Here is a 14,897-nt window from a genome sequence, read left to right as displayed (position 1 = left end):
TCAGTGATATACTGTAACCGAGGCCAAAGAGATAAGTGCATTCATGTAATGGTTGTGTTTCCCCCTCTCTTCCTCTCCCAGCTGTATAGACTCCTGGTTTGAGATTAATCGGTCCTGCCCTGAGCATCCTTCAGACTGACTGACCTCTGTGCTGCTACTACTACTCCTTCAAGGTGAGAGCATCCCTTCTCTTCCACACAGGAGACTGGGGATTCTTACAAGAATACTATGGTACAAATAGGACACTCACTCAGTGTAACTAGGTAGTAGTAATATGATGAGAACATACTCTTGAAATAGCTCACTCACTAACGTCTACACTGAGTGTACAAAACATTAAGAACACCTCTTTCCATGACTTAGGCTGACCAGGTGAATGCTATGATCCCTTATTGATGTCACTTGTTAAATCCACTTCAAACCAGTGTAGATGAAGGGGAGGAGACGGGTTAAAGAGGGTGAATGGGCAAGGCAAATGATTTAAGTGCCTTTGAACGGGGTAGTAGGTGCCAGGCGCACCGGTTTGAGTGTCAAGAACTGCAACGGTGCTGTGTTTTTCACGCTCAGCAGTTTCCCGTGTGTATCAAGAATGGTCCACCACCCAAAGGACATCCAGACAACTTGACACAACTGTGGGAAACATTGGAGTCAACATGGGCCAGCATCCCTGTGGAACGCTTTTGACACCTTGTAGAGTCCACGCCCCGACTAATTGAGCAACTCAATGCTAATGTTTTGTATACTCAGTGTAAATGCACTGTATAATGCATACATACGCACACATGCATGTACAGTATAACCACCCTGAATAAAACTCTCTTAGTCTGTATGAAATTATAGCATTCTGTAAGTGTGAATTATACATTTAAAATAACACCCTTAACTGTCTTTGTGTATCCACTTTGATTATATGGCTATAACCTCTCAGGGCACTTTATGGTCCAACCATGGATAACTGGATACTGAAGTAACCAAAAAAACGAAACAATCAAAACAACCAATCAATTGATCTATCAAGAAAATTCCTAGCAAACTGAACCAAAAGAAGAAACATCGCAGCCAATACTGTCACTTCCACATGCATTACTGAGTGCCCCTCCTCCCTGCCCCTTCAGCCCTAGAGACTGCCAGTCGGGCCCAACCAGGCTGACCATCCCTCCAGACAAACTGCCTCATCAGGCCGCTTGTCCCCCCACCCCAGCCAGCCAGTTGCCCCACCACATGCCCTGGCCCCCTGCTCTGCCCTCCATTCTGCCTCCAGAGTCTAGCGCTCCCTGTCACTCATCTGGATCCAGTCCTCACATGGCCTTCACCGGAAGAGACAGGGGAGGAAGAATCGGGCTGGATGCACCCTGTGTGCCAGGGAAAGGTCGACTCCCAGGACGTTGTCTGATCATCAGACAGAAAGCCCCCCCAATCACTATAGTTACAGCACCCACCCACTCACTCATTAGCTGGAGTCACATGTGCTTCTCTTAGTCTTCGCTTTGAGGTGGAGTAGCGGTGTGTGAGATGTCGAATTGGCGAGGCAGGGTCTGTGTGTGGGTGGGTGGTGTCAGAGGTGTAGTTTATGCTTCTCTGTGTGTTTAGGCAGTGAAGATGCCAGTCAAACTACACTTGTTCTGTGTGTGGAGGGGGTACATTGTTTATGCTTGGTGGTGTGTGAATGTGTGCTTGTGTGTTGTAGGGGGCAGTTGGGGTTCGTTGGTTTACGTTCTTCTATGTGCTGGGGCGGTGAGGATGATGTCAGTCACCATACCTGTGGTGTAGTTGGGGTGATGATGATCTCTGTAGTGTGAGAGCCTGATTTGCTAAAGGGTCAAATAGAAGTCTGAGACAATACTGTGTGTTGGTCTGTGTTTGAAACGTTTACAATTTAGATGTCCATTTTCCCTGTGTGAATGTGTAATTTCTCCCTTTATTTCGCTAATGTTTACAGTTACAGAAAATCAACATGACATATTCTATGTAGTTATTTTTGTCCACCAGGTTTTTGCTGTGATGGGGACACTGATCAGAATGAGTCATTTCTTTGTAGGGGCCTTGAGTGTGTTCATGTGAGAGTGTGTGTGTGATGCATCTCGGCCTAAGAGACTGTCTGTGCCCCATATGCTTTCTGCTGAAATAGGTAATGTCCTCTCTGGTTGTGTTGACTTATTGTAATGGAGGTGTTCAAGACCCATCAACCCAAACATTTTAGTGCTATTCCGGGGTTACAACTGAGCTATTCCGGGGTTACAACTGAGCTATTCCGGGGTTACAACTGAGCTATTCCGGGGTTACAACTGAGCTATTCTGGGGTTACAATTTATTTATTCACATTTAAGATTTGTTTTTCCAAATCGGTCAGAACTCTTCAGAATGCCTCTAATGTATAAAGAATAACAGAATGGAGGGTTCTGTAAGGGGAAAAAAAAAAGACTGAACAAATGGGTGAATATATATATTTTTTCCATTTGTGCTAGATTAAAATGTAGAGAATAGTATTTTTGCAGGGTTATCTGCTTCATACCCGTGAGGGCACTACAAAAACCATTTATTAAGCAAGCAGACAACCACCAAGCTTCTCAGACACAGGGGAGACAGACTACTAGTCAGTTATGATATAAACTATATAACTTAACGTCTCCTGCTAACTGGAGCCCTGCTCAACACTCTAAAGGGCCATACCTTCATTTCTTTATTTAGTTTTAATGTCTTTTGATTACTTTTTTTTCCAAGGATGTGAATGGATGCCTGTTTTGGAGGTATCAACTAATTGTCTCATGATTTTGATGTGCAATCTGTGGGATGAGTAATGATAAATATAATAATAAAAGTCTAAATAAACATGTTTTTTTCCATGTAATTTCCTTAACTAGATTCAGGCCTAAATGTTAAGTTTGACAAATCTACTCATGAAATGATTGTGTGGTAGTTACTTTGTTCACCCAATTTGAAGGCATCAGCTAATATTGACAAATTAGATTGTAAGAAGAAATCTTTAGACATAAGAGCAACTACACCATGGCAATATGAGGGATTTTTATTAAAAAATACATCATTGTCAATGAGAAGGGGCCAATTACAGTTTGAATACAGTATGTACACATCAACAGGGCACACAATTTAACAGAAACAAAACACAGAACGTTGCATTAGGTTTGTTGCAAATATATAATTTCAAGCCACCTTCGATTGTAATAACATCTAAATTAGCAGCAGTTCATTCTGAGGAACTAGACAGGCAAAAATAACACAATTTGCCCTTGGCACTCAGTCAGTTACTCTATAAAATACTAAACTCCTGACACCCTGTGGCAGACAAAGGTATTGTTTTAAACTTCATTCATTGATTCAGTGCTCTGATAAGGTCATAGCTACAGTACCTTCAGCTACAGAACCTTCCCAGGATTCATGAGGTTCTTGGGATCAAGGGTGGCTTTGAGGCCCTGCATGACCTCGATGGCCAGGGGTCCCATCTCCTCTCGGAGCAACGCTCGTTTCCCCAGGCCCACCCCGTGCTCCCCCGTACATGTCCCGTCCAGGGCCAGTGCTCTCCTACAACATGAGAGAAACGGAGAACTATAAATATAAGAGAGGAGTTCAATGGTCAGGAACAAGGGGCTGATTTAATGCGATAAAAGGAGAAAGGATAGGATAGAGAGACATACAGTACCTGGCCAGTCGCTCAGTGAACTCATGAACTCTAATGACCTCATCCTGGTCATTGGGGTCCATGACCATTATACAATGGAAGTTTCCATCTCCAACATGACCCGCGATCGGACCTCAGGAGAGAAAGAATCCTCAATACACTACTGGTCACACACAAACATGTACAGTAACATAAACAAACAGTGTATCCTCTGAGTGATGCCCCACCAGGGAGTCTGTGTTGATTGTTAGCTAGCCGTTACCTGTGAGTCCATTTAGCATCAGGTCCTCCTTGGTTTCCACAATGATCTGAGGGAGACGAGAGAGAGGGACGCACACATCTGTGGAGTAGGCCTGCAGGACCAAAATGGAGTCGGCACATTTCTGTTACAACATTACAAACAATAATGCTGAAGTGATTACATTATTTATCAATAATTATTAGAGTCAGAGCCTTACTGACCTTGCAGCCCGGTCTGAGTGCCAGGGCAGCGTACCAGGCATCGTGTCGTGCCTTCCACAGGCGCCCGCGGGTCTCTGCATCCCGTGCCCAGCTAAAGTCTGACCCACCGTTAGCCTGCGTGATCTCCTCTGGACAGTTTCCAATCAACAAATAAAGAAGAAATCTCACTCAAGTCAAATTTCCAGCAAACTATCGCAAGTAACGTTAACTTAACGTACAATTACATCACACATTCAGTATAACACCGTACAGCAACAAAACACCTGTGACGGTAACCTGCTCCTCCAGACTCTTCTCAGTGCCGTGGAACTCCAGGAAGAGAGTGGGGGCCACGGGGTAGGCCAGCGAGTTGAAGCTATTACAGGCATCAATCATCACATCATCAAGGAACTCTGGAAAGGACAGACGTGGTTAGATTAGAACAAGGCTCCAGCTCCACTGAGAAGATTGTGGTAAAAAACACTTGGTCAGTGTTTTAAATAGCATCAGGTCCTCCAATTAGTGTCTAAAGCCCTTGGTTACTCTGAGTAAGAATGCATAGCAGTCTCTTGCTCAGTGTCAGTTTAAGATGGACAGGCACTTTACAGTAAGAAAACCATGAACGCAGAGGTAAGTTCTGTGTTAAAAACTAGTAAATGGCCACCTTGTCTACTCACCGATGCGTGCGATGGGCACTCCAGTCTGGAGGACCTGCACAGTGCTGTCCACTGCTGCCTGGACAGAGGGGAAGGTGCACACAGCAGACACCATGGCTTCTGGCACCCCGTAGAGACGCAGGGTGGTCTTCGTGATCACTCCCAGAGTGCCCTCTGAACCCACAAACAGGTTGGTCAGGTTGTACCCCGCTGACGTCTTCCTAACGGAGACGAGAGAAGGTCATACATGTCCTCATTACTGGTGAAATTACAGAAAGAGAGAGAACACCAAATAGGTTGTTAATAGCTAAACACTAAAACCTGTTTTAACTGTCACTTTCTGTTTCAGGCCTGGCAGTGTAACCAATGACGTATATAACCATGAATATATCCATGTCTGGGAGTGTTACCGGGGCCGGCGCCCCCTGCCTGCTGTGTGGATGATGGATCCATCTGCCAGCACCACCTCTAGGTTGAGTACGTTCTCCCGCATGGTGCCGTAGCGCACCGCATTGGTGCCTGATGCACTGGTGGCAGCCATGCCACACAGAGACGCGTCTGCACCAGGGTCTGTGTGTGCCGACAGACAGTAGAACACCTCAGTGATTTCATACCCAACACTTCACAAATATTCTTCCCAACTTCGGGCACAAAATGTCAGCTAGAATGACGATCATGCAATACCACTGTACATGAAAGTAGTTGGTGTGATTTGTTATATCAGGGGTTCCCAACATTTTCCACCCATGGACCCCTATTTCATGATAGAAAAATGTTCCCCTTCATTTCACAATGATTAACTAAACTCAGGCGTGTGTATAGTGACAGGCCTATTGGGCCTACCCGTTGGAGCAGTGACATCATTGCAGGCCACGTGACTCACCGACAGGAAACCACAGGCCGGTGTCTCTCAGGTAGGAGTTGAGGCCTTTGCGTGTCACACCTGGCTCCACGCTCACATCAAAGTCCTCCTGATGGAGGTCCAACACCCTGTCCATGTTCCTCAGACTAAAACACACCCCGCCCTTACACACACACACACACACACTTGGAATACTTCCTATAGACCCTCAATGAAACATTGTGAATACAAGGACCCATGTTATCAGAGGTCAGGGATGCACTGTACAGACGTCTGCCTGCGCTATTTGGTACTGACAACACATTGACCCCTTTTTTCAAGACCTCTTACACAGCACCCTTCATTTAGACACCTTTAGGAGATGATGACACTGCATCCTGTCTTACTCTGTCACACACATTCCGACTAACATTGTGCGAGAGAAACAAAAAACGTCAACATGAATTATTATGGCTTTTACACAGAACAACTTTCTCTCTCACTCTTGTAATCTTTCTCTCTAGGGTCATTCCATGTCATTTCAACAAGCCATGACACCCAGCATCTCAGGTTGTTATTGAGAAATAAAGCTGATTGATTGTACCCAAATTGGATTCACATAATATTCAACAAATTATAGTACCAAACATCCGATTTGGTCTAAACTTTTCCTACCATTGAGTGAGACACAAGGAACATCCATCCAGGCTAATCCCACCCATCAATCAGTACGCTCACAGCCTGGTTCCTCTCTAGGTTTCCTCCTAGGTTCTGTCCTTTCTAGGGAGTTTTCCTAGCCACCGTGCTTCTACACCTGTATTGCTTGCTGTTTGGGGTTTTAGGCTGGGTTTCTGTACAGCACTTTGAGATATCAGCTGGTGTAAGAAGGGCTTTATAAATAAATGTGATTGATTGAGTTCTCTGTTTGACAAGTAGTATGGAGCTGTGGCTTAGAGTATTGCTTATTCACCATTTGTAAAGGATATCCCTGTGAATCTGGTGACGGTTGTTTACCCCTGTTCAGAGAAATTAGCCATTGACGTTGCTTGCATTTTTTACCATAAATGTGTGAAAGTACCATGTTTTGTCCACTAGATACCGCTGTTCCTGCTACTGCCACCACACCCTTTTATCCATGTTGCTGGTCTCTTGTGTTTATTAAATGAATCACAACATTTTCTTTGGAAATTGGGTAGAAAACCAATAGCTTTTGCTGATGATGAAAATGTATTGTGTGGTCAAGCCAGTCCTCCATGAAAGGAATTCAGTTTGTCCTTCTCTTAGCAACCTAATGCTTCAACCCAGCTCTCCTTGAATAGTCCAACAAATGGCAGCTCTCAGAGAACTATCCGTACGGTGCAATTCTCATATGAAGACTTTTCTTTCAAGCCCGAATCTTTGATGGAGAAATGGGCTAGTGACTAAAATGTTATGACAACCCTTAGATAATAATTCAAATATAATCCATTGCATGGCAGTCATATGTTTTTCAATCAAATTCTTAGAAAACATCTCTTATGTAGTGTGATTAGTGACATTTACCATTAAACCCAACCCAATACAATTACCATTGCAAAACACACACATATATATATATATATATTTGGGACTTTTACCATTGAAGTGCTGTAACCTAATGGTTTGTTTGTTCACCAGGAATGGTCTAACTAATCCAGACCTTTTTGAAGGGAATAAACCACACACAGAGGGTCTGTTTCATGGACAGAAATTAAGCCTAAGAGAATAAAAAACAGAATTGCTTTCATGGAGAACAGGCTCGAATTGTGAGGATGACCATAAAATCTATTTTCATCATGAGCAAAAGCCATTGGTTTTCTACCCAAAGTTGTAAAAAGAATGTTGTGATCCATTTACTAAACACAAGAGACCAGCAACATGGATAAAAGGGTGTGGTGGCAGTAGCAGGAACAACTGCATCTATTGGACAAAATGTGGTACTTTCACACTTATTTATGGTAAATAATGCAAGTGACTTCAATGACTAATTTCTCTGAACAGAGGGAAAAAACATCACCAGATTCACAGGGAATACATTACAAAGGATGCAGAAGAAGCAATACTCCATACTACTTTTCAAACACTGATAAACGATACTGGTTGTTGGGGTTGGAGTGGCATGGGGTGTGTAGGCTCCATGGGTGGCTTTTTATAATTTATTGGATTCCTTACATCTTACTCATTGTTAGGAAGAATTAAGTTCCAAATTGGATGTTGGGTACTATATTTATTGAAGATTATCTGAATCCTATCAATTAAAATGGCAATTTTTTCTACAATCAATTATCTTAATCAAATTATATATAAATTCACAGAGAGATTAATCAAACTTTCCAGGCTGGTATTTATCTTTCTCCTTAACACAGACTGATTCGCTCTCACCTTAAGTGCACCCACTCCTCCCTCGAGGCCTGTGCCTGTGCCAAATGGGATGATGGGAAGGTGGTGGTGGTGGCAGATCTTGGCGAGGGCACTGACCTCCTCCACACTCCGCGGCCACACCACTACGTCTGGGGGGCGACATCTGGGAGAGAACAATCACTTAGACTTATTGGATACTCCTAGAACCACCAAGGCACACCCCGAATCCCTGTAGCTATCCATCACCAGAAACACATCAGGGTTGGGTCAATTCGAATTGAAGGCAGTCAATTCAGGAATTTATGTGAATTTAATAATCAGATTTCATTTATTTTTTATTTTTAATAGCTTTTAATACTTTTCAGTTTATTGAGAAGACGTTGAAAAGAAATGCCCTTTTTTTCAATTATTGAATTAAAATTTAAGTTCACTTCCTGAATTGACTGGCTTCAATTCAAATTGACCCCAACCCTGAAACACATACACAAATCGAGTGTGTGCGTATGTGTGCCTGCATGTTGGAGACAGGACACACCTGCTCTGTGCCAGACGGCTGAGCTCACCTGTGTACAGACTCGTCTCTGCCATGTTGCTCCCTGACTGCTGCACCCAGTGACACTCCATCTTCACCACACACCGAGCGGAATGCAGGGATCACCCGCTCCCACACACCATTCTAACACAGGGACACACACAATAAGAACAGTTTAGCCATACCTGAACAAGGGGACTATACTAGAACCACATAGGCTTGTTGGACTTGTGACTGAATTAATCAACTGTATACTTCTGTAGACAAGAAAGGCAGGAAGGTGAATAAAAATGTTAAAAATGCACAGAAATAAATATCATTATAAGCCTTAAAAAGACATGTATACATGCTTGTAACAAGTAATAAAGCATTACTGTTCACAAGTTCTGAAAATTACAACTACAAAAAAAACGACAAAAGATAAGGATTGACAAGGAGAGACCCTTGTTTTCAGCACCTTCTTAAGAAAGTACCCACTAAGCATTTGACGTCATGCAACGTCTTTTTTTGGTCAATCATAGACATCTACGTTTCACAAGTTTGGACGGCACAGTACAGTAAAGAAGATTAGAGTATAGTACAGAACAATATAGTAGAGCACTGCTGGCTTGCCTCTGAAGCTAAGCAGGGTCGGTCCTGGTCTGTCCATGGATGGGAGACCAGACGCTGCTAGAAGTGGTGTTGGAGGGCCAGTAGGAGGCACTCTTTCCTCTGGTCAAAATAAAATTAACCCAATGATTAGGATCATTGCCCTTTGTAGGGTGCAGTCTTTCGGATGGGACGTTAAACAGGTGCACTGACTCTTGTTGTCTCTTTAACTATGCCGGATTAAGTGATATGACATGCTATTCTATAAAATAATTTCTCTGTAATTAATATTACCTGATTGAGCTAATCATTTAAATGTAATTAACTAGAGAGTCGGGCACCACAAAATAATATTTATAGAACTGTTATCTTCCGAATAAACTCTTAAAGACCTAGTAATATTTTACATAGCAGTCAATATTAATCGTCATCTTAATTCAGTCTCATCTGAAAGTTGTACATTCTTGGTTATCTGCACGAACCCTGGCAAACAAGTTGAATCAGCAATACAAAATTGGGTTTAATTATTGATTTACTAAATACCTAACTAATCACACAGAATTACACATACACATATTTAAATCATAACTTGATTACAAATTACGTCATAAAGGAAAACGTCCCTAGCGGGCGGAACAGATATGACAGCTGGTTACACAAAAGAAAAGGGGATGGGTTTGAGTGAAAGAGTGGAAAGACTGAGGAACAAAGGGCGAAGCTGTGCTATCGTAAATACAGTATCTTATGCATTCTAAATTACCTCCCATTTGGAAAAGGAAAATGCAATAAATATTTACTCTGAGCTGCGCTTCGGTAGGTTGGTGGTAGATGGAAGGCCATGTTGCCCAACCGAGTCCTTTGAAGAATGCATCTGCTGGTAAATTGAATACGTTGTAGTAACGTCATTGTGTGGTAGACGGGATACTCTGTCTGTTCCTTCCTAACCCTTGTTTGCAGCAGCTGTTGCTAACTCAACGGCTAGGAGGTATCACTTCTGTAGTGAATAAGAGTTCATACCATTCGCAACCAAAGCTCACGCTGATGTTGGCTTCGTTCTGTAGTTATTATCTGAACCATTCTGACATCGGACCGTCGTTCTCACGTCCTCGGAACAGGTTATATTGTCGTCAAGGGCTTATATAGGAAGGGAGAGGAGGGTGTGTTTGAAAAGTTTTATAGCCCATGTCCCTTCACAGGGCCACTGATTGAGCAGAGCGCTATCTGATGAAAACCCAAATCTCACATTTTAGAAGCTAAAATCACATTTCATCCTGAATAATTTCATATTCAAACATTTAAATTGAACAACAATTCCATGTGAATCCGATAACTCTGAGGTGTAGACTTTCCACTGTAGAGTTTGTCATCTTATCATTGATGAGAATGTCTCAGATGACAACTGAACTGACATCATATTAAGTACCACTGCATATGTTCAATTGGTCGGATTACCAGAATATAGTTCATTTCCCCCCACCTTCTGATGTTCCCAGAATCTCTATGTTAACCAAGGGTTTTGAAAATGTAACATCAGTAGGGTAGAGAAAGGAAAAAGGGGGGAAGAGGTATTTATGACTGTCATAAACCTAACCCCAGGCCAACGTCATGACACTCTATGGTTAATATAGATAGAATGGCACTTATTGTAAGGGTGTTAACCCTGGTGTCCTGGCTAAATTCCCAATCTGGCCCTCATGGCCACCTAATCAACCCTAGCTTCCAATTGGCTCATTAATCCCCCTACACTCTCCTGTAACTATTCCCCAGGTCATTGCTGTAAATGAGAATGTGACCTCAATGAACTTAAAAAAAAAAAAAAAGTAAAGCAAAGTATACTTTTGTGCAGGGTTTCCCAAACTCGGTCCATCGTTATTAACAATACACTTATAAACACTTATATTCTAACGCCTGCCTCAGACCACTCTTAGAACAGTTAAGTGCGTTGTTAGATGCCTTTTTTCCCTTCCGTGTCACTTCACACACAGAAGAGGTTTATCTGTCTCTGTGACTGCGGGTAACGTCACAACGAAGTTGACTACAAATACAATGTCTTTGAAATTGTTGCAAACAAACAAAGGATGAAAAGATGCTTCAAATGAAAACTGAGATGACTGCATTAGATAAATAGCCAACCTTCTGTACAGTATAGGCTACATAGGCCTATATACGGTATTAAATGATATTGAAATAGATTATGTTCATTCAATTTAGTTTTATTTGGCTCCTGTAACATATTTCATGATGTGTAGCCTAACATAAGCTCAATGTTCCAAATCTGTGATTTAGTGCATTTTTATTGGAAAATAATTAGAATAAGCCACCTCAATATATGAGTGTTTATCTCTCTAGGAGCTGATTCGTCATCAGTATTGTCAAATAATTCAAATGTTAAGGTAAGATTTTAATGGAAAATGGTGATCCGAGAGAAGCTCCACATTTCTTTCGACTCCATCAGTACAGACACATGCTTCAACAAAACACTTACCGACCGTTCTATCTGTGTGGTGTTTTGGGAAACGCATGTTACATCTTCGTTAGTTGTAGGAAAGAGGCTTTGTTAAAACACCGCCATGGGGAAACCGGGGCCTGTACTGTACTCTGTGTTCTACTATACTAAGCTGTGCCGTACTGTATGATTCGTTCAGATTTAGATCTGGCTCGCACGGACCAAGCGTGTACTTGTTTGGGGGCGCAACTAATTATACTAATACCCATCATGCTTTGCAATACTTTTTTTTTTTTTACATTTAGGTCAGTCAGCAGACACTCTTATCCAGAGTGACTTAGTGCATTCAACTAATTTGTTTTTACATTTAGGTCTAGGTCAATCAGCAGACACTCTCATCCAGAGTGACTGAGTCAGTGCATTCAACTAAGATAGATAAACAATAACGTATCAGTCACAGCAAAAAATAAAAAAATATGTAACCGTTACTCTATAATGCTATTGTAGTTGAAGTGGTCTGCAGTCTGCTCCTCTTTCCTATGAAGATATATCGCAAATATTATTGCGATATAATGCTTACTTAATTAAAAATGTATAGCAGTTGAATTTTGGCCATAGATTCAATGCCTGAAAAATAAGTATTTTCACCTTTCATTCAACACCTATAATGCACTGATTTCAATGTCCGGAGAAGACGTCTTTAAACATCCGGAAAAAAAACATATGTGACGTCTGTATAAGACGTCTTTTCATTTTCGTAAAATATGTATTTTTGACGTCCAGCACCTGAAATGCATGTGATGTCCACGTCTGAAAAATACATATTTTCAACGTAATTTTGCTAGGTCGAATTATGCCTTCTCCCTACAGTCCTCCGCCATTTGCTTCGCCCACAAATGCCACACGTGAACTACAATCCCGACGCTGTATTGTAACGTTTATAAATGTAAATAATCATCACTTGCTATATGGCTTTCGAAAAATATCGTATATTTCATCAGTGAGAAAGAATATTTCAAATAAAACATATACACATAATGTAGCAGTTTGCGCAGATCCACTCAGCTATGGGTGCCTCCATCTGACTAAACTACACTTCAGCTTCATATGCCACGTTCAAAACAACTGGGAGCTCGGAAGTCGGATGAAATCAAAACAACTGGGAACACGGAAGTCGGATGAAATCAAAACAACTGGGAACACGGAAAAAAATATATCCGACTGGGAAAAATCGATTTGAAAGGTTATCCAACTCGGAATTCCAACTCAGGAACCCGGGCCTCTCTATAGTTCCAACCTGACGATCACCGACTTCATGATTTGCACTGAGTTCCCAGTTGTTGTGAACGCGGCATTACACACAGGTGTTCGGAACATGCTAGATAGCCTCTTGTCTTCAGTAAACAAGTGCTGTAACATAGAGAAATGGCCACACTAACCTTAACAAGGTGTGTATCAATTTAACCTTTAGTTTAACAAAAAGACAAACAAAACATTTCTCGCTGATATGAAAGATAAGGTTCTTGTGTTTCCAAAACAGTAGCGCAAGAGATGCATGTTAATGTTCAGACCGAGCGTCGAGATCTTAACAAAACTCCCCCTACAGAAGACGCCTTCGTCCAATGACTCGTGTAATGCAATGGAACGGAGTCATGATCAAGGGCTAAGGCTCTACTACTACTACTAGCCTACAGAATAAATGCAGTCGTGCATTTCGGTTATCTATCCACCAGAACAAGAATATATCATGCAGCTCATTAAGCTTTTAAACATTAACTACCGGTATGATCAAAATATCAGAACAAACTGACACATTACCAAGTTAACTGAATGCTCACTTTTAAAGTGTGTTCTTTCTTGATAGTGCGACACTGCACGAAATTAGACTTTGACAGGTGAGCGTACAAGCGTCGCGTTGGTCTCAAGGCGAAGGTCATATTCACAGATCAGAATGTCGGCCCGTGAAATATTTTTTTATAATAAACTACTGTATACTAAATGCACTTAGCTGTCGCCTGCGATTTCATAATGGACAAAGTATTCTTCCGGATCAGAAGTTTACAGTAGTGACGTCGAGACTTCTTCTTCGTTTGGTTTTCCGGTAGACCAGATGCTGTGTTGTATTGCTGCCATTCGCAGGTCAGAGTACGGATTGCACATTTTGTGACCAAAAAAAAAGGAAAAGGGGAATGGGAAAAACTTGAATTGCACCACCATCTAACCCTGCACCTATACACTATCCCACAACTTTGGCCCTAAACGAGCCTACAACAAGCTGTCGGCCTGGGAGGATGGAACCCCTTCTCTCAAAACATCCTGTAGATCTTCTAAACTAAAAATATTTCACACCCAAATATTTATCTGCTGCTGCAACTACCACATCTATCTTCTGTGATTTCTGCTCCATCAGTGCAGTGCAGTGCAGTTGATCACCATGGCTGTAAATGCAAGAAATCCAACCTTACTAAAACTCATCCTCGCTGGCTCTCTCTCTTCAGGCCTACTCATGGGGGCATCCCAGTTGACTCACTCATCCTTGGGCTATCTTCTACTCTCTTCACTGTCTCATAGGAAACTTTCTGCCCCACTTGAACTCTGGCAATCTCAACCTGTCTCTCTCTCACAGGGCACTTCGGATCCCCAGCTGCATGGGCACCCCCACAGTTGACTACAGTGCTTTCTCTATCCCAACAGCACACTCCCTCTGACTATACCTTTCTGCACATGTCTCACATCGTGGGATCTCCCTTCTACACACTGCTGCAACATGTCTGAATCCTTGGCACCTAAATCACCGAAGCAGGTTCAGAACATAGGCCCTCACAGAATAGCAAAGCTAAACATGACAGACAGGGTATTCTCAGTCTCGCCATTGCCACCGAGTCTACGTCTTACCAAACGGCAGGTGTCAAACACTAGGAATATACCTTTTAATTTGATCCACCTCTACACTCAACGCTATCCCACTGATCACCCTTTTTAGTGGCTCCAGAGAGCAAAGCCCACCACAGGTTGAGTCCTGAGCCAAGTGACTCCAAGTGCCCACTTCCTCTAGAAGGCAGATACACAAATCTAAACAATTCCACTTCTCGAAACTTCCACAAATGTAACCAGTTTGTCCTTTACCCAGCTTGACTCAATGTATGGGTCAGCCAAAAAGCAGGAATCCACTCTTTCCAAAATTCGCACTCCTACCTGTCCAAAATCATCTCTGGTACGATTCTCAGGGAAAATGTCGGAAGACTCTACCACACCTGTCACCACAGGTAGGCCCAATACATCCTGGACTGGTTCAACTTCAGAGCGCTCACCACTGCTGACTGACTCCATTTCGCGGATCATCAAGGTTCTCAAGAGAGCTTGACCTATAAGTAAGA

The 14,897-nt window shown here is 42.4% G+C and overlaps 2 protein-coding genes across 4 annotated transcripts in view; one reads left to right on the top strand and one right to left on the bottom strand.

The window, feature by feature from the left end:
- The window catches only part of znrf1 (zinc and ring finger 1), a 30,444-nt gene extending 27,611 nt beyond the window's left edge, over nt 1-2,833 (top strand). The window contains exons 4-5 of one of the 2 annotated variants that reach the window (XM_024379252.2): nt 82-173; nt 1,116-2,833. In XM_024379252.2, the coding sequence (XP_024235020.1) occupies nt 82-139 (58 nt within the window). In that variant the 3' untranslated portion in view covers nt 140-173; nt 1,116-2,833. Of the gene's footprint in view, nt 1-81; nt 174-928 lie in introns of both variants that reach the window. The other variant, XM_024379251.2, reaches the window with a different exon arrangement.
- Nucleotides 2,834-3,007: 174 nt separating this feature from the next.
- Nucleotides 3,008-13,581, bottom strand: ldhd (lactate dehydrogenase D). 2 transcript variants are annotated; one of them, XM_024379249.2, is made up of 11 exons: nt 13,359-13,581; nt 8,518-8,630; nt 7,976-8,117; nt 5,618-5,759; nt 5,145-5,304; nt 4,756-4,955; nt 4,363-4,491; nt 4,100-4,227; nt 3,900-3,990; nt 3,659-3,770; nt 3,008-3,540 (listed from the first exon to the last, which is right to left on the bottom strand). In XM_024379249.2, the coding sequence occupies exons 1-11, from the start codon at nt 13,455-13,457 to the stop codon at nt 3,375-3,377; spliced, it is 1,482 nt and encodes a 493-aa protein (XP_024235017.1). In that variant the 5' UTR covers nt 13,458-13,581; the 3' UTR covers nt 3,008-3,374. The 2 variants fall into 2 exon arrangements, with proteins under 2 accessions (XP_024235017.1, XP_024235018.1); XM_024379250.2 differs by having other exon boundaries at nt 4,100-4,222; nt 4,376-4,491.
- Between the last annotated feature and the right edge of the window lie 1,316 nt (nt 13,582-14,897).

The sequence above is a fragment of the Oncorhynchus tshawytscha genome, linkage group LG19 (assembly GCF_018296145.1).
Source record: "Oncorhynchus tshawytscha isolate Ot180627B linkage group LG19, Otsh_v2.0, whole genome shotgun sequence".
NCBI classification, from domain to species: Eukaryota; Metazoa; Chordata; class Actinopteri; order Salmoniformes; family Salmonidae; genus Oncorhynchus; species Oncorhynchus tshawytscha.
Note: the sequence above shows the minus strand (reverse complement) of the source record. Positions and strands in the feature narration are given on the sequence as shown.